At 38.7% G+C, this 26,135-nt stretch overlaps 1 protein-coding gene across 1 annotated transcript in view; it reads left to right on the forward strand.

The window, feature by feature from the left end:
* LOC126243944 (putative inorganic phosphate cotransporter) overlaps window positions 1-24,768 on the forward strand; it is a 178,533-nt gene extending 153,765 nt beyond the window's left edge. The window contains exons 9-10 of the mRNA XM_049948200.1: window positions 7,689-7,824; window positions 24,441-24,768. Of these exons, the coding sequence (XP_049804157.1) occupies window positions 7,689-7,824; window positions 24,441-24,472 (168 nt within the window). The 3' untranslated portion in view covers window positions 24,473-24,768. The remainder of the gene's footprint in view (window positions 1-7,688; window positions 7,825-24,440) is intronic.
* The last annotated feature ends 1,367 nt before the right edge of the window (window positions 24,769-26,135 follow it).

The raw sequence follows: 26,135 nt of genomic DNA on the forward strand, positions 1-26,135 counted from the left end.
GAGAGTAACTGCAAAGAAGCCTTTGGTAGCAGAAAGAACTACTTCAACTGATCAACAAAATAAGTAAGTACAGAAATGTTCAGGGAAGCTCAGTAAGACAGAAATTTAAGTTACTTAGGTCTGCAGTAAGTAGGAAGTGAAGGGAAGCTATGATGAAATGTATGCAGGAAAAATATGAAGAATCAAAAAAGAAATGACAATCAGAAGGACTGATTCAGCATATAGAAAAGACAAAAAAAATTAGAAGTGACGATCACAGTATTAAGATTGCAATGGGAATTCCACTGTGGATATGTGGACAGAGTATACTGAAGACCTCTATGAGGGAGGGGGGGGGGGGGGGGGGGGAAGGACTTGTCTGGTGGCATAATTGAGGAAGAAATGGTTGAGGATATTGAAGATATGAGGGATCCAGTATTAGAGTCAGAAATTGAGAGAGCTTTGGAAAACTTGCGATGAAGTAATGCAGAAGGGATGGACAACTTCCTTCAGAATTTCTGAAATGATTGGGAAAAGCAATCCAGCAACTACTCAAGTTGCTGCACAGAATCTATGAGTCTGGAGACATATGATCAGGCTCTGTAAATATATATTCTACACAATCCTGAAGATAGGAAGGGTACAATCAGATTAATGACTCAGGCATCCAAGATGCCGAAAAGAATGATATATATAAGAATGGAGAAGATAGTTGATGATTTGTTAGATGACAAACACTTTGGCTTTTGAAAAAGTAAGGACACCCTAGAGGCAGATCTGATGCTGTGATTGATTATGGAAGCAAAACTTAAGAAAGATCAAGACACCTTCATATGATTTTCCACCTAAGAAAAGCATTCAACAATATAAAATTCTGCGAGAAGTTTGAAATTTTAGAAAAATAGGAGTAAATTAGGGAAAGATGGATAATATACAATTTGTATGAGAATCAAGAGGTAACAACGAAAATGGAAGACCAAGAATGAAGTACTTGGACTAAAACGGGTGTAAGACAGGGATATAGTCCTTCACCACTACTGTTCAGTCTATAAATCAAAGAAGCATTGGTGGGAATAAAAGAAATGTTCAACAGTAGGATTAAAAATTGAGATGAAAGGATATCAATGATAAGATTTATTGATGGTATTGCTATTCCCAGTGAAAGTGAAGGAAAATTACAGAATGTACTGAGTGGAATGAACAGCCTAATGTTTACAGAATATGAGTTGAGAGTAAACCAAAGAAAGACAAATGTAATGAGGATTAATGAAAATGAGATTATCAATAAACTTAACATACAAATTGAGGACCATAAAATAAATGAAGTGAAGGAATTCTGCTGTCTTGGAAGTAGAATAAATGACAGACGAAGGAAGGACTTAAAAGCATATTGGCACAGGAAAATAGGACACTCCTAACCAAGAGAAGTCTGAAAGTATCAAACATCAGCCTCAATCTGAGGAAGAAATTTCTGAGAATGTACATTTGGAGCATAGCTTTGTGTGGTAATGAACCTGGACTATGGGGCAACAAGAAAGAAAGATAATTGAAATGTGTGAGTTGTAGTGCTACAAAAGGATGTTGAAAATTAGTTGGAGAGATAAGAAAAGGATTGAGGAGGTTCTCAGCACAACTGATGAACAAAGGAACCTATGGAAAATAGTGACAAGAAAAAGGGATATTATAGAAGGACTTACGTTAAGTAATCAGGGAATAACTACCATGGTATTAGGGGGAGTTCTAGGGGGTGTAAACTGTAGGGGAAAATGAAGGTTGGAATACATCTGACAAATGATTGAGGATGTAGGGTGCAAGTGCTACTCTGAGAGGAAGAGCTTGGCATAAGAGAGCAATCCAGGTGGTCGGGATCAAATCAGTCAGAAGATTAATGGAAAACCAGGGGTTAAGCCACTGATGTTTTCATAACTTCATATTATGCAGTTAATCCATAAATTATGTGATTGTACATTTCAGATGTATCATTCTCCACAGATTCCATTTACTGAATTAACTATATTTTCCTAAACAACATCCTCAAACTGCATACAGATTATTTCTTATATGATTGATGTTCAGGACTAGCCCATAATCATAATTACATGCAAGATATTAAAAACAAAATTTTCTGAATATAATCAGAGTCACCATATCTGATAATAGAAAGAAATGAAAAAAAAAAAAAAAATAAACACACCTTATACTACTACTGTTCATATACAAGTTGGCATGCAACTTTCATCATTATTTACACTCCTGGAAATTGAAATAAGAACACCGTGAATTCATTGTCGCAGGAAGGGGAAACTTTATTGACACATTCCTGGGGTCAGATACATCACATGATCACACTGACAGAACCACAGACACATAGACACAGGCAACAGAGCATGCACAATGTCGGCACTAGTACAGTGTATATCCACCTTTCGCAGCAATGCAGGCTGCTATTCTCCCATGGAGACGATCGTAGAGATGCTGGATGTAGTCCTGTGGAACGGCTTGCCATGCCATTTCCACCTGGCGCCTCAGTTGGACCAGCGTTCGTGCTGGACGTGCAGACCGCGTGAGACGACGCTTCATCCAGTCCCAAACATGCTCAATGGGGGACAGATCCGGAGATCTTGCTGGCCAGGGTAGTTGACTTACACCTTCTAGAGCACGTTGGGTGGCACGGGATACATGCGGACGTGCATTGTCCTGTTGGAACAGCAAGTTCCCTTGCTGGTCTAGGAATGGTAGAACGATGGGTTCGATGACGGTTTGGATGTACCGTGCACTATTCAGTGCCCCCTCGACGATCACCAGTGGTGTACGGCCAGTGTAGGAGATCGCTCCCCACACCATGATGCCGGGTGTTGGCCCTGTGTGCCTCGGTCGTATGCAGTCCTGATTGTGGCGCTCACCTGCACGGCGCCAAACACGCATACGACCATCATTGGCACCAAGGCAGAAGCGACTCTCATCGCTGAAGACGACACGTCTCCATTCGTCCCTCCATTCACGCCTGTCACGACACCACTGGAGGCGGGCTGCACGATGTTGGGGCGTGAGCGGAAGATGGCCTAACGGTGTGCGGGACCATAGCCCAGCTTCATGGAGACGGTTGCGAATGGTCCTCGCCGATACCCCAGGAGCAACAGTGTCCCTAATTTGCTGGGAAGTGGCGGTGCGGTCCCCTACGGCACTGCGTAGGATCCTACGGTCTTGGCGTGCATCCGTGCGTCGCTGCGGTCCGGTCCCAGGTCGACGGGCACGTGCACCTTCCGCCGACCACTGGCGACAACATCGATGTACTGTGGAGACCTCACGCCCCACGTGTTGAGCAATTCGGCGGTACGTCCACCCAGCCTCCCGCATGCCCACTATACGCCCTCGCTCAAAGTCCGTCAACTGCACATACGGTTCACGTCCACGCTGTCCCGGCATGCTACCAGTGTTAAAGACTGCGATGGAGCTCCGTATGCCATGGCAAACTGCCTGACACTGACGGCGGCGGTGCACAAATGCTGCGCAGCTAGCGCCATTCGACGGCCAACACCGCGGTTCCTGGTGTGTCCGCTGTGCCGTGCGTGTGATCATTGCTTGTACAGCCCTCTCGCAGTGTCCGGAGCAAGTATGGTGGGTCTGACACACCGGTGTCAATGTGTTCTTTTTTCCATTTCCAGGAGTGTAATAATAATAATAATAATAATAATAATAATAATAATAGCTTTATTCAACATCGAATGGTACACTGCACACTTACAAAGAAACAGTAATGATTAAAGTTATTTGTACAATACACAAGACACATTCTTCTGAATACATCATTAATTTACAACAAAATTACAATAAGATGTTTACTGATTTCTATTCACATAATTTCACAAAGCATTTGTTGTTCCTCATAAGAAAAAGTTTTGTGATAATTAACCTCCTGGCATGTGATAACATGAAATAAACTTACCGTGAAATATAGAACCATGTAAATACATGGTAACTTGGTAAAATTAGTAGCTAGAACCAGCATCTCTTGCTAGCATCAGTACAAGACCAGTCAAGACCAGCTGTATTGAATACTGCTGCTCTTTAGTGTACATTAATACTCAGTACAATGAGATCCCATGTTGATCTACTAAGCTAGCTTCAGGTGTTTGCTATAGTGTACCCTGTAACATTAACAAATTACCATTTATTTCTATGGTATTCAGTTTTGCAGAGTAACTTTATTTCTTATCAGCACATGTCAGGCTGCGAAGTATCTTTTTTTTTTCTTCACTTTTGATGTCGGTGTATGTTGTTCCTGTTTCATGCTGACAAAAGAAATGCAGACAGTTGTTAGACAATTTAGATGCTAATTTGAATGTGATTAGTGACAGTGTAAGGTGAGTTTATTTTTATTATTCCTTTTCATCACCTGACCTGGAGAGAGTGATTATAACCATCTATTTTCGTTTATTATATCCAGTGTCAGTTTCCTGATTATGTGCTAGTCACAAACATCAATTGAATAATAAATAATATGGATTCTGCTTAAAGAATCATTTTGGATTATACTTATTATCAATTTATTTTGATTTATTTATTCAGCTATAAACTTTTCCATCATTTATTTATAAATATTGTGTTTGGATGTATGCTCATGTGTACATGCCTGCACGCATGCCTGTGTGTCTGCATGCGAACACACACACACACACACACACACACACACACATAAACACAACTTACTATTACAAAAAGTGCAGAAAATTTAACACGATTATGGCATTAAATAAATAATGATATTCAAGAGCTTTCACTATTTGCAGTAGCAATTTTTGCGTTTTCTTAATATATTTGTTTGCATGACCATCTCCTGCAGCAGCTGTTAAAATCAGTTAGTATTGGTTTTCCATCTCGAGCATACTGCAATTTAATTAAAGAGAATTACACCGGACACGTTTACTTTTATTTATAGACCATCTTCCTTGGTTATTGATGTTTCTTTACATATTCTTCAAACCATTGCTTCTTCCTTCCTTGTTAGCAGTGGTTGATGTTGAAAGACTTCCTTTCACATGTGCACTTGGCAGTTTTTGCCATTCTGCAGTATTTCTTGCACTTAATTTGGGTTATTTACACTTCACCTTAATAAACTGAACTGAAGTTATGTGTGTTTCTCAATGCAGATGGACAAAAATTACCAAGTGCATGTATGAAAGGAAGTTTTTCAATCTCAGCCACTTCTAAGAAGGAGGGAAGAAGCAGTGGTTTGGAGAATATGTAAACAAACACCAATAACTACAGCAGATGCTTCACAAATGAAAGCAAAATGTGTCTGGTGTAATTCTCTTTAATTAAACTGCAGTAAGCTCAAGATAGAAAACCAATAAATATAACTGATTGCACTTTCTTGTTTCGTGTCTCTTGTATTTCACATGTACTGATGTTGAACAGAAACAGTGATCTAATGAGAGTGCTATTAAGATCTTACTAAAAAGGTGAACATGCTGAAATAATGTTTATCTTGTGTGGAAAACTTTTCTACCCATGTGTCACATTATTTGCAGTGGAAGTCTTAAAAGCCAGTGTCTATTATGCATGGACATGGAAATTTTGTTTTTGTCATGTGTCATGGTCAAGGATATAATTTTTTTGCTCCTGTCTTTCAAATTCCTTCTAAGATCCCAGAATGTATTTTCATTCTGCAACAGAATATGCACTGATCTGTAACTTCTTGGCAGATTAAAACTGTGTGCTGGACCAAGACTCAAACCTGTAATCTTTGCCTGTTGAAACACAGAGTTACTATGTTCAATTTTTGAAACAATGGCTAGCAAGAGTTTGCTTGTCAAGCATGCACCAGTGCTCTTACAGTTCTTTTCTGGGTTAAGAAATGACTGAACTTGGTGGCATATTGTCCAGAAAATAATTCCGTACTGAAGGATACTATAGAATTAGACAAAGTGGGCTGTCTGGTTGGTGTGAAAACAAGTTTTAACAGAAAGAAAATCTAGGCTGTAACATATTTTATTCAATGCTGTTTTTACTTTGTTTAACCTGTGTATCATTTAAAGCCATTTAAAGCAAATTCCTAAAATTTTTGTTTTCAGAGAGGGTGTAATTTTGTTGGAATTTCTTGTCACACAAGTGGTGCAACTGTTAAGCAGAAATTTGAGATTTTGTTTTAATCAATCACTTTTCCTCCTCAAACTATCTGTTTAGTTTGGCTGAAACTTTATTTACAGCTGTTTGCAATTAAGAAGAGTTTTTTTTATAATGACACTTGTGCCATTTACAAAAAATGTGTGTGTGTGTGTGTGTGTGTGTGTGTGTGTGAGAGAGAGAGAGAGAGAGATTCAGTGTGCAGCTCTAAGTCATTTATGTATAGTAAGTTTTTCAGTTTTTCTGCAGTTCAGAAGCATACCCTGGTATCTTCCTTCAGTTAATTTTTTTTATTTGTGTGTCTAGTTTTGTGATTGTAAAATAAACGGTGAACCATTTTAATGTAATGTGTTACTGCCATTTACTTGGAGTGCTTCCAAAAGTATTTTTGTTGTCCAAAATGTCAAAAGCTTTACTTAGGTCTACAAAATAGAATTACTGTTGTGTTTTTTGTCTTCTATCTCTAGAGCATTTAGTATAATATTATAGATGGCACTAGTTGTCTGTTAATTTTTCCTGAAGCCATACTGTCAGTGAAGATTTTGTTTTTGTCCAAACCTTTTATTAACATGTAATTCATGACTTTTTCTTGACTTTGTTGAAGCCTGATAATAAACCAACTGGTCTCTAGTTTTCTAAATTTGATTTGTCTCCTTTCTTATGAAGAGACTTTGGCATTTTTTAGACAGTCAGAAAACATACCTGTCAGATAGGATGGTTTTATATCTTAAATTAAACTGAAATGTTAGTAACGCATATAATCTGGAATACTGCCAGTTTTTGAGGACATTTTCTTAAGTTTTGTTGCAACATTAATGATTTCATATTTTGCTGTTTTGCAAATATATGCTGCCTGACAAAGAAAGTCAAGCATCCAGATGAGGAGGCAAAATGAAATGAAACTTTGTGGGTTGAAAGGATACTTGATCTTATTTCAATAATTACAGAAATGAGTCAGATTTAAAAAGAACTTGGTAAAATGAGCCCACTTATTAATATGATGACATAACCCCCTCTGGCCTGGATGCAAGTACTGCTTCAAGTGGGAAGTGTCCCATAAAGCCATTATATTCTCACCTAAGGCAAGCTGGCCCACAATTGTTGTGACTGGTTCCTGGTATCCTGGATACTGGCACACACACATATGTTCTATTGGGGACAGATCTTGGGCTCTTGCTGGTCATGAGTGTATCTCATCACACAGACATTTCATAGAGATACATGCCATGTGTAGATGAGCATTGTCCTGTTGACAGAATGTTCATGACATAGTGTTGAACTATCAGCTGATGTGGAATTGAACAAATAATGATGGCATGTGATAGCTTACTGCCTATTTACTTCTTGCTTTTCCCATGCTGAAAGTTATGTTAACAAATAACTTCTGTACCACAGTTAAATATGACTCTGTTCTTTCATCTATGGACATCAAACAGTACTTATCACATGTAACTGCGCAGATGCTACTATTACTATTAACAGACAACAACACAACAGAGAATTGAATATGTTTAGAGGACAGTGTGAGGAGGAAACCATAGGCATTCTTGAATTAGTACCTCATACATTATTACTTTTTTCAGACCCAGGAGGAATGGCGTTACATATTTCTTATGGCTGCCGGAATTTACTTCCTAGGGAACTTGACATTTGTTATCTTTGGGAAGGCAGAAGTACAGCCCTGGAATGATCCCAGCTACATGAAAAAGAAGCATGAAGGTACATATTTTTCGGTCATTTCTTTTCTATATTTCACAGAGAAAAATGTAGGAACAGTTATATTGATAATCTTGTCCATAATATAATTAAATGAAGTTGTCTGGCTATCTTTTATTACACTTTTTTTCAAATAAGACTTTTCTATTCTATTTAGTTTTTGATTTAATTTGTTTCTGTCCAGTGATTAATTTGTATCAGAGTGGTATTCATGGTGTCAGCATGGGAGAGGATAGTAAAATCGTCACACAAAATTTGGCACCTGATCCCATTCCAGTTTTGACCTTTAAAAGATACCGAAATGCTTTAAAAAATCTCATGTGGTACATGATATCTCGTATTCTTTGGTAGTGGTCAACAGATGCAGACAATTACTGAGTGTGATGGTAATGGAAATTCCTTTATGGAAACAGGAAAAAAGAGGAAATTAGGTAAGGGAACCCACCATTCACTTGCAGATGATTGGAGTGTGGCACATGAACACATATATCACCTTACAGGACTCAGACTACATTTCCAGCTATACTGTCATTTTTTTGTAGTGTACAGCATATACTTTTACAAAACATTGGGACAAAAACAATAAAATAAGTCCTTATGAAATTTTGCTAAAAACACCTATACTTTCAGTTATTACTGACAGATTATATCACACATATTTCAGAGTAAAATTCAGGTGAAATTTGACGCTTGTAACTAAAATTAGTTTTTGGTAAATAATGTATTGATATCTCTTAATGTGTACATTATACCCTTGAAGTCGAACATACAGACTGAAATTGTAGAGGGCTATCAGGTAGTTCCATGTGTGGTCCTGGTATGTCTTACATCTACATCTATATTTAGATCAATGATATGAATATAATAGAGGGAAACATTCCACGTGGGAAAAATATATCTAAAAACAAAGATTCTGTAACTTACCAAACGAAAGCATTGGTACGTTGAGAGAGACAATAACAAACACAAACACACACACAAATTTCAAGCTTTTGCAACCCACAGTTGCTTCATCACGGAAGAGTGAAGGAGAGGGAAAGACGAAAGGATGTGGGTTTTAAGGGAGAGGGTAAGGAGTCATTCCAATCCCGGGAGCGGAAAGACTTACCTTGGGGGGAAAAAGGGACAGGTACACACTCGCACACACACACATATCCATCTGCACATATACAGACACAAGCAGACATATGTAATACACACACTCCACAAGCCACTGTATGGTGCATGGCAGAAAATATTCTGTGCCACTACTAGTCATTTCCTTTCCTGCTACATTCACAAATAGAGCAAGGGAAAAACTACTGTCTGCATGCCTCTGTACAAGCCCTAATCTCTCTAATCTTATCTTCATGGCCCTTACGCAAAAATAAACATAGGTAGCAGTAGACTCTCTCTGCAGTCAGCATAAAATGCTGCTTCTCCACTGTTTCACAGTAGCACTCCTCGAAAGGAACAGCATCTTCCCTCCAGTGATTCCCATTTGAGTTCCTGAGGCATCTTCATAATACTTGCAGGTTGTTTGAACCTATCGGTAGCGAATCTAGCAGCCCATCTTTGAATTGTTTCAGTGTCTTCCTTTAATCTGACTTGGTGCAGATCCCAAACACTCAAACAGTACTCAAAACAATGGCTCACACTAGTGTTCAATATGTAGTCTCTTTTACAGATGAACCACACTTTCCTAAAATTCTCCCAATAAACCAAAGTTGACCATTTGCCTTCTCTACTACAATCCTCCATTGCTCATTCCATTTGATACTGCTCTCCAACATTATGCCTTGATATTTAATTGCGGTGACTGTGTCAAACAGCACAGTACTAATGCTGTACATCGCACTATTAATGCTGTACTTGAACATAATGGGTTTGTTTTTCCTACCCATCCGCTTAACTTACATTATTATGAATTTAGATGTAGCTGCCATTCATCACACCAACTAAAAATTTTGTCTCAGTCTTCTTATATCCTCCTACAGTTAGCCAACAATGACACCTTCCCATACACCTCAACATCATCTTCAAACAGCCACAGACTGCTGTTTACCCTGTGTGCCAAATCATTTATGTATATAGAAAATAACAGTAGTCCTATCACACTTCCTTGGGCACTCCTGATGAATACTTGCCATCGAGGACAATATACTGGGTTCTGTTACTTAAAACGTCTTTGAGACACTCACATATCTGGGAACCTATTCCATATGTTTGTACCTTTGTTAACAGTCAGCAGTGTGGCACTATGTCAAACGTTTTACAGAAATCTACGAATATGGAATCTGCCTGTTGCCCTTCATCCGTGGTTCACAGGATGCTATGTGACAAAGCAGAGAAAACTGAGTTGGGCATGAGCAACGCTTTCTAAAACTATCTGTGATTTTGTGGTCCATCCTTTATATATATATATATATATATATATATATATATATATATATATATATATATATATATATATATATATATATAATAGAGGGAAACATTCCACGTGGGAAAAATATATTTAAAAACAAAGATGATGTAACTTACCAAACGAAAGCGTTGGTATGTTGATAGGGAAACTAACAAACACAAATACACACACACAAAATTCAAGCTTTCACAACCCACGGTTGCTTCATCAGGAAAGAGGGAAGGAGAGGGAAAGACGAAAGGATGTGGGTTTTAAGGGAGAGGGTAAGGAGTCATTCCAATCCCGGGAGCGGAAAGACTTACCTTAGGGGGAAAAAGGGACAGGTATACACTCGCACACACACACATATCCATCCGCACATATACAGACACAGGCACATATGTCTTTAAAATGCAGATTCTTAATAATGTAGAGCATGAGAAATGAAAGAAAACTAATTTTAAGATACTTCTGGGTATCAAATTAAAATACCGCACAAGCTTCCACCCATACAAAGCAATGGCCACATTTACATAAATGGTAAGAAGAGAAAAAGGTTTATGTTTCACAGCAAGAACAAATTTTTAAAATTCAACACTAATAATTATTATTTGACCATAATTAAATTTACATAAATAGGCAGCAAGCCTCTATACATTGAACTGCATACAGACCTTGAGTGCAATACAAAGGCTAAGCCACAAGGTCATAAACACATGAGATAAGAGAAAAATAACATGGTGTCTCTCTTTTACATAGTAATTCATGGAATCTTTATATGTCACTGAAAATCTAAAGTTTCAATGCCCTCCTTGTGATAAATATTCTTTGTTAAGCATATATCATTGTAATTACTTTTACCAGTTATTAAAGTCGTAATATTGTAGAAAGGAGGTACCTAGGCTTTTTTCCAGTTGCTTGGGACTATGCACTGGGCAACAGATTCACAATAAATGCAAGTCAAGTAAGAGGCGAGTGCTGCAGAGTGCTTAGGGGAGTTGTCTAAATAAATTTTATTCAGAACACTCTTCCAAACTCTGTAAATCAGGTGTTTACCATATTCCATGTAAGGCAGTAAGGACTCCATGCATTATGAAGAAACAGAACTGCTAAGTGAGACTTTATTGTTTTGGGACTGTGTTCTGAAGGAGGCAATTGAAATATGAGTGGCTGACAGGCTGATCAACAGAGACACTGGGTTCAAACAGTTGATTCACTGGGAAACCCTAAGATAACATATCTAATTCCTCTATGTGGACTTAAGAAGCTGGATAAACTTTGTGACCCGAAAGAACATCTGCTCAGCTCTCTTGCCTTCCTGATGAGGTCCCATGACCACAGCATAATACCAACATTTGCAGGCATTCACCACATAAAAACTGCAGCCACCCACCAGATCACAAGAAGCTAGTCTGACACTTGTAAGGGAAATGATCCAGCACATACATCGATGACTGCATGCAACACCCAAGGAATTACTTGCACTCCACTAAGAGATGACTTGCTTACTTTTGCCTGATTCTTGGGAGTGGATTGACACCATTACTTGGGCTGATGTGGACTGATCTTGATGCAGTGCTAATACCAAACAAGTCTCCACATTTGAACATGTGGCAGCAAGAGAACAACAGCTGGAAAAAGAGTAACAATGATGAACTGTAATCAACCTTACAGGGAAAGAGATTGAGGACACAGAAAAATCAGTTCTGGAAAAGTGCCAACTGCTATACATGTTGCAGATTTCATCAGTGGTATAGAACAAGTAATTTCCACCCTGCATAGCAATGATACAGAAGAGATATGTCAAGAAGCGTGCTGCATAGTCACTAGAGCTGCCCCATCGAAAACGAACATTATGCAAGCAGAAGTGCTGCCATTCAAGCAGAAAACTGAAGGGAGACCCAACCAACAGAGTGAGCTACCACACCAGTCCCTGCCAAAGAAAATCATCAAGAAGCTTCAACCATAATCTCCTGCACCACCAAGACTCTGTGGCTTACCAAAGGTTCTCTAGGCCCTATTGTAAGCAACATAGGCACACCAACAAACCAACTGGTCAAACATCTAACGACAATATTGAGCCCCTACATTGGTAAATGTCAGCACCACATCAGGAACTCTGCACACCTCATTCAGTAGGTGCAAGAACTATGTCTCCATGATCAAGACCTTAAGGTAGGCTTTAATGTGGTATCCCCCTTCACCAGTGTCACATGCTGATTCACTCAACTTGATCACGGAGAAATTCAACCCAACAATGACTAATCTCTTCAAATTTACCCTCATATCAAAATTCTTGCTCTTCAGTGGCAATTATTGTGAACAAATAGCCTCAAGTTGATCAGGGAGAAATCCAACCAGACAATGAGTAATCTCTTCAAATTTGTCCTCACATCAACATTTTTTCTCTTCAGTGGCGGCGACTATTGTGAATAAACAGATGGAATCGCCATGGACTGCCCTCTGTCACCAGTTGTGGCAAATTTGTTTATGGAGAACTTCATAGTGAAAACTTGGGAAACAGCTGCAAAGAAGCCTGCATGCTTCTTCAGATACATTGATGACACATTTGTGGTGTGGCCACATGGGAGTAAGAGCTGCTGCAACATCTGAACTCTCTGTACCCCAGTATAATATTCAACATGGAGATGGAAGAGAATGGATGTCTTAGTCAAGTGCAAAATGAATGGCACTATAGGACACAGTGTGCACAGGAAAGCCACTCACACTGAACTGTACCTCCATGGTGCCAGCTGACATCATCCTTCACAGTGTGAGTGTGTGCTACTTATACTGATACACAGGTCCCATGCAATAGTGGACAAAGAAAGCCTACCAAGGGAGCTTAAATGACCTTAAGAAAGTTTTCATGAAGAATGGTTATGACAAGAGACAAATCTGACATGCTTTCAGGCAGAAAGTACAAGCCCAGCAGACAGAAAGTGATGAGGTGGCGAAGTATCAAACAAAATGGGCAGAATCCTGGCTTGACATAACATTAAATATGTTTTCCATCCACCTCCAAAAATGTGTGCCCTATTAGATTTAGTGAAAGATGACCTGGGTCCATGTAAACCAGGTGTCTACTGCATTGTGTGTAAATGTGATAAGGTGTATATTGAGGAAACTGTATGGACAATCAAAGAAAGATGCAAGGAACAAAGAAGACACACAAAACTCAAGCAAACATCAAAATCTGTGACTGCAGAATACTACATGGCTACAGAGGACTCCATGAAATATGAAGAAACAGAACTTCTAAGACAGACTTCATCATTTTGGAACTGTGTTCTGAAGCAGGCAATTGAAATACTGGGAGCTGACAGGCTGATAAACAGGGACATGGCTTCACTCTCAGCATAGCTTGGGACCCAGCACTCAGCCAACTAAAATCACAGTGTCAGCTGAGAGCGATATCTGTGCTCGACACGGGCCAAAGGAGTAATGAGGGACCAGAGTTTGCACCCAGATTCCAATGGCATCCCACCCATCCCCCTTCCACCACTCAACCCATTGCAACAATTGGGCAGCAGTGGAGGAAGAAGGTTGGGGGCAATAAGGGGAAAAAGGAGGCAGGATGTAATAAAGAAGCTTATTCTACAGGTATCACCTGAAGATTGATGGCAACATATGCTGTCGAAATATCTCATGTTACAAAAATGAGTGCACCTGGCAGGACAACAAACAGCAATACAAACAGTTGATACAGTGGGAAAGCCTAAGATCACACATGGTCTGTGTTGTAAACTTCACTTCAGACCACAACATTTACTGAACATAAGATAACTGTTTTTACAATGAAATTAATTGTCCATTAGTCTGAGAAACCAAACAGTAATAGTTCTTGGAGAAATATTCATCACAGCCACAAATATAAATTATTGTTGAATCTTTTCACATTAGTACAATAAGGTCCAAGCAAGATTTATCTCCATAAATTGGTATTTTGTAATCAAAGTTCCATATATACAAGCAGTGGTGGAAACCACAAGTTCATGATTCAGTAGATAATACACACAGTAAACAGTAATAGTATCACCGAATTTGCAGGAAGAGGTGAGTCAGAAAATAGCAAACTTGGAAGACACTGCACTATTATCTTTGCTTGCAGTGGAAATTTGCATGATTGGCTTGCAATAGTGGTTGTATTCTCATCACAGGCACCCTCACTAGACATGTGTGACATTACACATATTGATGTACCTTATTATCCATTTGTATGTCTGGTGGGGTTATTACATCCTGTTGTGAAAGTAAAGGCTGACTGTGGTGCATTTTTTTGATAATGCCTATTGTGCCATGATTTTGTAGAAATCAGACTTCCCAGTCAAATTTTGTGACAGATTAAATTTTCATACCTTAACAGGACTTATACTGAGGCCCTTAGTTTTACCAGACAATATTCTTCCATTTTCTGCTATCTGAACTTGCATTGTGGCCTGATTCATAACAGCAGTCTGCTAGTGCCTCTCTCCTGTCATGCAACTGCTATCAAGAACGTGCAGCCTCTCTTGCAGGCCTAGTACCACTAGGATCTAGGATATGGCAGAGAAGGAATATGGATCATAATGGTTGAATCACAACTTATAGATTCTTTCCAGAATTTGTGTCTTTGCATTATTTTCTAAATTTTGAGTACACTATCAAGCATGGGTTTATGATTGTTAGTTTCAGTTAAAAGTTTATCTTAAAAGTATGGAAATAAAGAGAATGATTTTTATTGCCATTAATTCCTTCCACAGTCTACTTTATAATCAGTAATTAAGAACATTTTTGTTTCAAGGGCTGTAGATTTCTGCATGTTTTTCTTTGCCTTGAATGTTCAGGACATCATTAATGAAATGGAAGAAACTGATGAATATTGTGAATGAAACTGGATGCAAGACTGAAAGAACACGTGGTTTTAAGTCACGATCACAAAGATACACAAGGACAGTGATGTAGACAGTTATGTTAGAAATAACATTCGGTGTGAAAACATAATTTGGTATGATGTGGAGCCACTGTGGAAATGAACTTTGACCAAGAGAAAATGCATAAATTTTTTTTTTTTAAATCTAGGCAAAAACAGCTTAATAAGAACAGCCTGTATATACTACCAAACAGTGGTGTAGATGAATTCCTCATCATTTAGAAGAACTTCGCATGAACTCTCAACATACAAAAAACAGCTTATAATATGAGATGTGAATATAGTTTTTTAAGCTATAAAATGAATTGTATTAAGTGTTCTGACTTGTTACATTGCTGTAACCATATCCATTTAAATATATCACCGACCAGAATAACTCCTGACACACAGACTTGTAATGACCATGTTATTATGAACTTTAATATGAGAGAATGAGTGGTCAGAACTATTGAAAACTATCTCTCAGACCATAGAGCACTACCTATAGAGAATAATACAGTTCATGAATAGTTGTGCATGGTGACTTACTCACTTACAAACCAAAAACTGACTATAACAGGTTTAAGGAGAGCACTGCACATAAAGACTGACACAAGATATACACACAGATGATTAAAGAAAAGTGGGGCCATTGCTATGAAATATTTTACCGTAGTTTTAATCAGGAATGTCTGATGGTAAATACGTTAAGACAATCAATCTGTACATAGAATCTCAAAATGGATCCAGGAATTCACAAATTAAAGGAAAATATGAAAAACATATATGTGTTCTTAAGAGACACCACATTGTACTATTTCCAAGCAAGTACAAAGCAGTAGAAAAAATTGCAGGGAATCACTGAGGATCTAAAAGCACTTTATTAAGCTGAATAGATAAATAAATACAGTAATATTAGAAAATAGTCTTGGATATAACAAACAATAAATGTGAAAGGAGAGTGTATCAAGTTTACAGTAATATAGCACTAGGAAAAAACTGAATGTTGATGAGTGAGCCAAAGACATTATGTGAGGCCTCCATAGAACATTGTATTGAGCCACATAGAGAAGAAATTGACAAATCAACATTAGTAATAAACTCAGCTTAGATGAGTAAAGGATTGTAAGAGAACATGAAGTAATGAAAGTAATCTCAAAACTCAAAAGAGAAACATCTAGTAGCTGGGATGACATATCACCTACTTACTTCAAGAATGCTGAAATGAATTAATAAAAGTACTAACACATTTAATAAACAGTTTAACTAGCCAGTGCACATTTCCTGACATTTTAAAAAGAGCTGTGGTATGACCAGAGTATAAGAAGCAAGCAACAACTGACATAAAAATTATAGGCCAAGTTTAGTGACTTTAGCACTTGAAGCAGTAATCCTAGATGAAATGGAATCTTTCTCCTGTAAGTACAACCTACTAAACAACTCCCAGAAAACATTCCTAAAAGAGCAATTTACCAAGCTATGTTAGAATGATAAAGGCAGGATAATTGTTAGCACAATTAGCTGCCCCAAATAGAAGACATGCAGCCATTTTGGGTGCCAAGCTGAGAGGGGCACAAGAGGTGCCACAGTAGTAATATTTCTATATGGGATGCACCACAATTGGTAGCATTTGTAAGCACCTGGAAATCACTCTGATCAAATGATTGGATGCTACTGCCTCAAAGTAGTGCAAAAATTGGCAATTTGCTAGAAATTTTCACGAAAATAATATTGCAGATGATGAAGAAATTGATGAAATGTATGATGAGATAAAATAAATTATTCAGGCAGTGAAGGGAGACGAAAATTTAATAGTCATGGGTGACTGGAATTCGAGAGTAGGAAAAGGGAGAGAAGGAAACATAGTAGGTGAATATGGATTGGGGGAAAGAAATAAAAGAGGAAGCCGTCTGGTAGAATTTTGCACAGAGCATAACTTAATCATAGCTAAAACTTGGTTCAAGAATCATAAAAGAAGGTTGTACACATGGAAGAATCTTGGAAGTACTAGAAGGTATCAGATAGATTATATAATGGTGAGACAGAGGTTTAGGAACCAGGTATTAAATTGTAAGGCATTTCCAGGGGCAGATGTGGACTCTGACCACAATCTATTGGTTATAAACTGTAGATTAAAACTGAAGAAACTGCAAAAAGGTGGGAATTTAAGGACATGGGATCTGGACAAACTGATTAAACCAGAGGTTGTACAGAGTTTCAGGGAGAGCATAAGGGAACAATTGTCACAAATGGGGGAAAGAAATACAGGGTTATTACAAATGACTGAAGCGATTTCACAGCTCTACAATAACTTTGTTATTTGAGATATTTTCACAATGCTTTGCACACACATGCAAAAACTCAAAAAGGTTTTTTTAGGCATTCACAAATGTTCGATATGTGCCCCTTTAGTGATTCGGCAGACATCAAGCCGATAATCAAGTTCCTTCCACACTCGGCGCAGCATGTCCCCATCAATGAGTTCGAAAGCATCATTGATGCGAGCTCGCAGTGCTGGCACGTTTCTTGGTAGAGGAGGTTTAAACACTGAATCTTTCACATAACCCCACAGAAAGAAATCGCATGGGGTTAAGTCGAGAGAGCATGGAGGCCATGACATGAATTGCTGATCATGATCTCCACCGCGCCGAAAATTCAAAGCGTTTGACTTTGTCATCGGGTGTCAGGGCTTGTAGCAATTGTAAACGGTAAGGCTTCTGCTTTAGCCTTTTCCGTAAGATTTTCCAAACCGTCGGCTGTGATACGTTTAGCTCCCTGCTTGCTTTATTCATCGACTTCCGCGGGCTACGCGTGAAACTTGCCCGCACGCGTTCAACCGTTTCTTCGCTCACTGCAGGCCGACCCATTGATTTCCCCTTACAGAGGCATCCAGAAGTTTTAAACTGTGCATACCATCGCCGAATGGAATTAGCAGTTGGTGGATCTTTGTTGAACTTCGTCCTGAAGTGTCGTTGCACTGTTATGACTGACTGATGTGAGTGCATTTCAAGCACGACATACGCTTTCTCGGCTCCTGTCGCCATTTTGTCTCACTGCGCTCTCGAGCGCTCTGGCTGCAGAAACCTGAAGTGCGGCTTCAGCCGAACAAAACTTTATGAGTTTTTCTACGTATCTGTAGTGTGTTGTGACCATATGTCAATGAATGGAGCTACAGTGAATTTATGAAATCGCTTCAATCATTTGTAATAGCCCTGTACAGTAGAAGAAGAATAGGTAGCTCTGAGGGATGAAGTAGTGAAGGCAGCAGAGGATCAAGTAGGTAAAAAGACAAGGACTAGTAGAAATCCTTGGGTAACAGAAGAAATATTGAATTTAATTGATGAAAGGAGAAAATATAAAAATTCAGTAAATGAAGCAGGCAAAAAGGAATACAAACGTCTCAAAAATGAGATCGATAGGAAGTGCAAGATGGCTAAGCAGGGATGGCTAGAGGACAAATGTATGGATGTAGAGGCTTATCTCACTAGGGGTAAGATAGATACTGCCTACAGGAAAATTAAAGAGATCTTCAGAGAAAAGAGAACCACTTGCATGAATATCAAGAGCTCAGATGTAAACCCAGTTCTAAGCAAAGAAGGGAAAGCAGAAAGGTGGAAGGAGTATATAGAGGGTATATACAAGGGCGGCGTACTTGAGGACAATATTGTAGAAATGGAAGAGAATGTAGATGAAGAGCAAATGGGAAATATGATACTGTGTGAAGAGTTTGACAGAGCACTGAAAGACCTGAGTCGAAACAAGGCCCCGGGAGTAGACAACATTCCATTAGAACTACTGACGGCCTTGGGGGAGCCAGTTCTGACAAAACTCTACCACCTGGTGAGCAAGATGTATGAGACAGGCGAAATACCTTCAGACTTCAAGAAGAATGTAATAATTCCAATCCCAAAGAAGGCAGGTGTTGACAGATGTGAAAATTACCGAACAATCAGTTTAATAAGCCACAGCTGCAAAATACTAACACGAATTCTTTACAGACGAATGGAAAAACTAGTAGAAGCTGACCTCGGAGAACATCAGTTTGGATTCCGTAGAAATATTGGAACACGTGAGGCAATACTGACCTTACGATTTATCTTAGAAAAAAGATTAAGGAAAGGCAAACCTACGTTTGTAGCATTTGTAGACTTAGAGAAAGCTTTTGACAATGTTGACTGGAATACTCTCTTTCAAATTCTAAAGGTGGCAGGGGTAAAATACAGGGAGCAAAAGGCTATTTACAATTTGTACAGAAACCAGATGGCTGTTATAAGAGTCGAGGGACATGAAAGGGAAGCAGCGGTTGGGAAGGGAGTGAGACAGGGTTGTAGCCTCTCCACAATGTTATTCAATCTGTATATTGAGCAAGCAGTAAAGGAAACAAAAGAAAAATTCGGAGTAGGTATTAAAATCCATGGAGAAGAAATAAAAACTTTGAGGTTCGCCGATGACATTGTAATTCTGTCAGAGACAGCAAAGGACTTGGAAGAGCAGTTGAATCGAATGGACAGTGTCTTGAAAGGAGGATATAAGATGAACATCAACAAAAGCAAAACGAGGATAATGGAATGTAGTCGAATTAATTCGGGTGATGCTGAGGGAATTAGATTAGGAAATGAGACGCTTAAAGAAGTAAATGACCTTTGCTATTTGGGGAGCAAAATAACTGATGATGGTCGAAGTAGAGAAGATATAAAATGTAGACTGGCAATGGCAAGGAAAGCGTTTTTGAAGAAGAGAAATTTGTTAACATCGAGTATAGATTTAAGTGTCAGTAAGTCGTTTCTGAAAGTATTTGTATGGAGTGTAGCCGTGTATGAAAGTGAAACGTGGATGATAAATAGTTTAGACAAGAAGAGAATAGAAGCTTTCGAAATGTGGTGCTACAGAAGAATGCTGAAGATTAGATGGGTAGACCACATAACTAATGAGGAAGTATTGAATAGAATTGGGGAGAAGAGGAGTTTGTGGCACAACTTGACAAGAAGAAGGGATCAATTGGTAGGACATGTTCTGAGGCATCAAGGGATCCCAAAGTTAGCATTGGAGGGCAGCGTGGAGGGTAAAAATTGTAGATGGAGACCAAGAGATGAATACACTAAGCAGATTCAGAAGGACGTACGTTGCAGTAAGTACTGGGAGATGAAGAAGCTTGCACAGGATAGAGTAGTGTGGAGAGCTGCATCAAACCAGTCTCAGGGCTGAAGACCACAACAACAACAATATTGTGGACTTCACAAAATGCAAAAATGTAGCATATTATGACTATAATATCAATTAATCACAGTTGGACCAGTCAACTATATGAGTATCTGGATGTAACGCTTAGTAGAGATATGAAATGGAATGATCACATATTCTCAGTCATGAATAAAGCAGGTGACAGACTTTGGTTTATTGGTAGAATACTAGGCAATTCTGTCATTCTACTAAGGGGATTGCTGACAAATCACTCATGTGACCCATGCTAGAATATTGCTCAAATGTGTGGGTCCTGTACCAAACAGGACTAACAGAGGATATTGAACGCATACTGAGAAGGGCAGCACAAATGATCACAAGTTAGTCTGATCCATAGGAGGCTGCCACAGTGATGAAGAGAACATAAACTATTCTGAGAAAGCCTGCTTACAAAGTTTCAAGAACTGGCTTTCAATTATGACTCTAAGAATTTACTACAATCCACTCCATATCACGCCCACAGGGATCATGAGGACAGATTAGATTAATTACAGCATGCATGGAGGCATTTAGACAAGCATTCTTCCCTTCTCTCCATACATGAATGTAACAGAAAAAAAACCTAGGAATTGATACAATGTGATGTGCCCTCTGACATATACTTCACAGTGGTTTGCAGAGAATAGATGTAGATGTAGGTGTAGAATGGATTAGCAGGGAGATCTCCTGAGAATAGTGTACAAGATAACAAAGATACCTCAAGTAAAATTCTCTCCTGTGACTTCTGTCTTCTCTACAGAAGGTATTGGATCTATTACTGTCCATCCACATGTCTGTGGGTGGCATGTCAGTGGCAAGGCTAGACCTCCTATAGGGGGAACAACAGGGAAGAGATAGAACACATGGTGTTATACCATGCCCCCTAATCAACAAGCTTCAAATGCTGTCTTTTACTGAAGCCAAAACTGTGCCAGTGTGACTCATTCATCTGTTGGGAAACCCACTGTTTCCTATGTCAGGAAGAGGCAAATGCAAAAGGGTGGGGTCTATTAATTGTTGGCAGTTCAAAACTATGGTGATGGCAGCAAGGGATAGGAAGGGCCACCAAGTGCACATAGTGTGGGCTTTCTGTCTCACTTTACTCCTCTGACACAGGATAAATCTGCATAACCAAGTGTGACAATCATCTTTTATTCCTGGCCAAACAAAATGTTTAGTGATTACTTTCACGGTAGCTTTGATACGCAGATGGGCCAGTCCATGCAGGGATATGATGATTGCTTGGCATAGAGATGCAGTCATGAATTTGTGGAGCATACTAATCAAAGTGTCACACATAATGGGTGTGGGGGAGCCCAGGGGGAGGCAACATTTGAGTGTTAAAGAGCATTTTGTGTCCATCATCATTTTGGTTAGTTCAGGATTGTCTGTCTGTAAGTTTGCCAACTCATTCATGTCCAGGGGAGTTGGAAGAAATTGTCCATTACAACATTACTGGACCTACTTGTATACCGTACATCCATTGAATGCTGCCAGATGAGGTCCATGTGCTGGAGCAGTCAAGGAAGAATGTCCATTCCAAGGCTATAGCGTCAGCTAGCAGGATGTGTTCAATAAAGATGGTGAATTTGTGTCCGTAGATATTGTCATAGAAGTGTTTGATTGCCTCACAGACCATTGGCTGAATGTTGACCACTTGTGCGGAGGAGGTGAAATTTTCTTAGAAAAGAACCGAAGTGGCTCAGTTGTGCTGCCGATATGCTGCTGCAAAACTGCACCAATCAATGTGTCACTCATGTCTGCAGTAACCAGGATGTGAGCATTGGGCACCAGGTGTGGTAGTGTTGATGGGGGAAGTCTTGAGTGACTCTAAAGCTGTGACCAAATTGTTTGTCCAAGGCACTATCCTAGCACCTGACTTGTGCTTACCAATGAGGGCATTGGAAAGGAGGGGCCTGAATAGAGGTGGCATGTGGGAGGTTGAAATTTATGATATGGACGGATCGACGTAGTCCATGGTAGTCTGTAGGAAAAGATAGGTTGCGAATGAGCTCAATGCAGTCAGATGTTGGTTGGATGCCGTCAGACAAAATGGTATAACCCAGGAAAATGATGCTATCATGGGTCATTTGTGACTTTTCATGATTAGTTTTCACACCATTGACTTTTCATGATTAGTTTTCACACCACTGACTTTTCATGATTGGTTTTGACACAATTTTGATGTAGTGTTGCCTAGACCTCTGAAAGGACCTCAATGGTAGATGACAAAATCAAAATATCAAGATAAGTGTTTGTGAATGGCAGGTTGAACAAAAGGGAATCAATAAATCTCTGCCACATTTGGACCACATTTTTGAGGCTGTAATTCACTGCACAGCACCTGTAAAGCTTGAAGTAATCAGTGGGATTTTTGGAATGTCATCGGTGAACATAGCCTTATTTAGTGGTAAGCCTTGCAGCAGTCCAGGAGACTTAAGGGGCTCCGGAGCGCCCTATACTTGCAATGTTAAAATAACGCTTATAAATTACATCTTTCCTCACAAAGTATTGGAGGTAGGAAGTTGAACTTTTTACAGATTGTTTATTGGAATATGGGTTACAACTTAACACAGGGATTTTACAAAATTTTAGTTCAGTTATTAAAGATGATTTTTTTCAATTGTAATGAAAATTCACAACATTTTTTTGCAATTTTTTATTTATATATTCAAAAATATACAGTTTTTTGGAAAAAGGCTGTGTTAAATTATGCAGAAGGTACTGTGCAACATTTACTGAATGTTTGAAACAAATATGTTTGGAAGATCCTTAGAAAACATGTAATTAGTATGAGAAAATAAAAAGTTTCGGGAATCGAGCGACAAAGATTGGATTAACTTTTTAGTGCATTCCAGGTACATAGGATGGGTTATCTTCATCCTCTGCAAACTCCTCCTCCAGCTTCCTCTTGTTCCTCCTCCTGTTTACTCTTGCTTGTATTTCTAGACTCTTTACAGCCCCGTCTGCAGCCCGAAGGCGTTCCTTGTCTAAAGCAAGCATCGCTCGTACCATGTTAGAACCTATCTTCATTCCCATATTTCTAAATACCTTTGGCTTTCCAACATTTCTCCTTTTCTTAAAAGCCTTCAGAGGATTTCTAATAACTTTACTTTTACTCATTATTATACTTCAACAAAACAGAGACTCAAGAAACAGAATTAATTACGAATATTTTCGAGATAACGACAGAGTAAATAAACATGAAACAATCGACAATCACACCAGCGATATATATTGAACCATCACAGGTTAGCCACAACACATACTTTATCTCACATCACTAAAATGTACCTGATGAACACGGACGTTAATAACAACACCATTTGACAGCAGTTTAACAGCGCCACAGTGGGTCACGCCCATGTAGAACACATTTCAAAAAAAAATTAAAAATAGTTGTAGTCTTCGGAATTGAACAAATTATATATCTATTAAAAGGTAATAGTCTGCAGATTCAGAAAACGCAAAAAAGTAAAAATTGAACTTTTCATGATTTTGAGCCTTTCTGGAGCCCCTTAACACCCTTGCATGATTAACCAACTGAGTGAGGTTGGCGTCACTGATATAGTAATTCCAACTGATGTAGTAATCACCAACAACCAATTTGTTATAAAAACTTTAATGAAATGTAGAAGCACAATACAAATGAAAAATTCATAAAAGTGTCCAGACACAAAGACAAAGAGAGCAGACTCAGAGATCATAACATCAAAGATGAATGTTAATGTTCTTGTTGTCAATGGTCACCACAGTTATTGTTATTATTCTAATTATTTTATTATTATTATATCTTGCTACTTCAAGTGGTCACTCACTTATGTAAACTACTGAGTTTGCAGCTGAACACATTTGTTACAGGCTGCATTAAAAATTTAAAATTAAAATACATAGAATACCTCATAAAATAATTAAACAAAATTAAAGTTACCATTAACTGATACTGCAAAATGTGTTATCACTGGCACTGTTTCAGTTATTTGTCATCTAGTTAAAACATAGTTACTTGGCTTGCCTTGGAACATGCACAGGTTTTATGTTTCCACTTACTATCATCAAAATTTTCTACCAAGTCTCTGATACAGGCTCAGTAATAACTCTCTACTTTTCTTTTTTTAACAGATGATGTCATAGTTGAGACTGAAAAATTGTAACACTGAAGAATTGTAGCAAGAAGACAGACTGATGGCTCAGACAGAAACAAGAGTATTGGCTGTGTTGGAGCAATATACTGTTGTCTTGTATTATGGAGTGGAAGGTAGACTTCACAACAGGAAGGATAAAGCTGGCTGGTATTGCCTGAAATTGCATCCTACTTGCTTCATGTGCAGCTGTTATCCTCAGATGTACTGAACATTTCTTGCAGCTGCTGAACTTTTATTCCAGTTGCAGGAACATATTCTCTTGACCTTTTTTTAAAAACTAATTAAATATCAATAAAGACTGACAACCACAGAAATATATATTTCCCTAAGCATTCCAACAGTATGTGAAAGTGTTGTTTTTTGTGCAACATGTGCAACTGTGACATTTATTTTGGTTGAATGTTTCTGAAGCTCATGTAACAAAATGTACATCTGTTATGGCCAGAAAATAAATGTCTCAAAAATAATGAAATAACTAGTTTGTACTACACAGATTGATGTTATGTAATAAGAAGGTCATTCAGAAAATGTAATTCATGAGCATCCACAGCACTGCCATTGCACAGTGGCATAGTGAACAACTAGCACAGAGGTGGTATCAGTATTTCTCCAAAGCTACTATCTTCCCATAAATGTAACTGAAATATCAATTTCATATTTTGAGTAGATCTATTTATAAATATCTCTAAGGAATTTATGATGTGTGTCTGTGTATGTTGTTCAAATGGGCTGAATGAAATACTCTATCACAATTATATCTTTGAATATGGTGTGAACAATGAAAATTTGTGCCAGATCAGGACCTGAAACTGTAATACCTGGTTTTCAAAAACAGTTAGCTTACCCCTTTCACTCCGTAAGGCAGACACAGGGCGGCTCTGCGCGCTCTTATTTAAATCGCCGCCGCCTGGGCGGCAGTGCACCGCAGAGATTTGCGCGGATCTCATTGTGGAAACAATGTGGCCGCTGGTCAACAATTGGGGTGTCCATTAAAACAAAATATGTGCTTTCATTCATATATTTACGTAAGCTTTTACAGTACAAAACTTTCCATTGTGTGGTATTTTTTGAAACACTCTTCAGGGTGGAGAGCCGGGTTTCATGAGCATGTTTCGCAGTAATACACAGTTTCATGCCTGCCACCTTTCTTTTTTCTGTCTGAGCACACTGCACAATCCTTATGCTTGTTCCCAGGAAGCTTGTTGATAATGTGCAACTTTCCATTCAAGCGTTCCTCATCATCAGAAGTTGAACGACGTCCTCGTTTCTGTCCTTTAATTCTTTCTTTGGCAACTATACAAGTCCTACCTCCAACAGCCAGAAGTATAGTTTTCTCCACCACTTGAGACTTTTCATTAGAAAACCGTTACTGGAAATAAAATGGTCAGATCGATCAACTCCACCCATCTTTGAAGTATAATCAACAATCACATTTGGTTTCTTTATTTCTTCCCTTTCCTTTCTGTTTCTACTTTCTATAAGTGACACTGAGTTATTGGGTTTTGTAGAAAGCATGAGAACTGTTCGTTTACCTTGCCATGCTAGAACCATCATTTTGTTGTTGCGGAGGCATTTTATTTCATGCTTCCTTAGACGCAGAGCTCCTTTCTCGATTGCAGCTGGAAGGTTTTTGCGATTGGCCTGAATCGTTCCTGTGAGATGCATGTTCTGT

This window comes from Schistocerca nitens, chromosome 1 (genome assembly GCF_023898315.1).
Source record: "Schistocerca nitens isolate TAMUIC-IGC-003100 chromosome 1, iqSchNite1.1, whole genome shotgun sequence".
In the NCBI taxonomy this organism is placed as follows: Eukaryota; Metazoa; Arthropoda; class Insecta; order Orthoptera; family Acrididae; genus Schistocerca; species Schistocerca nitens.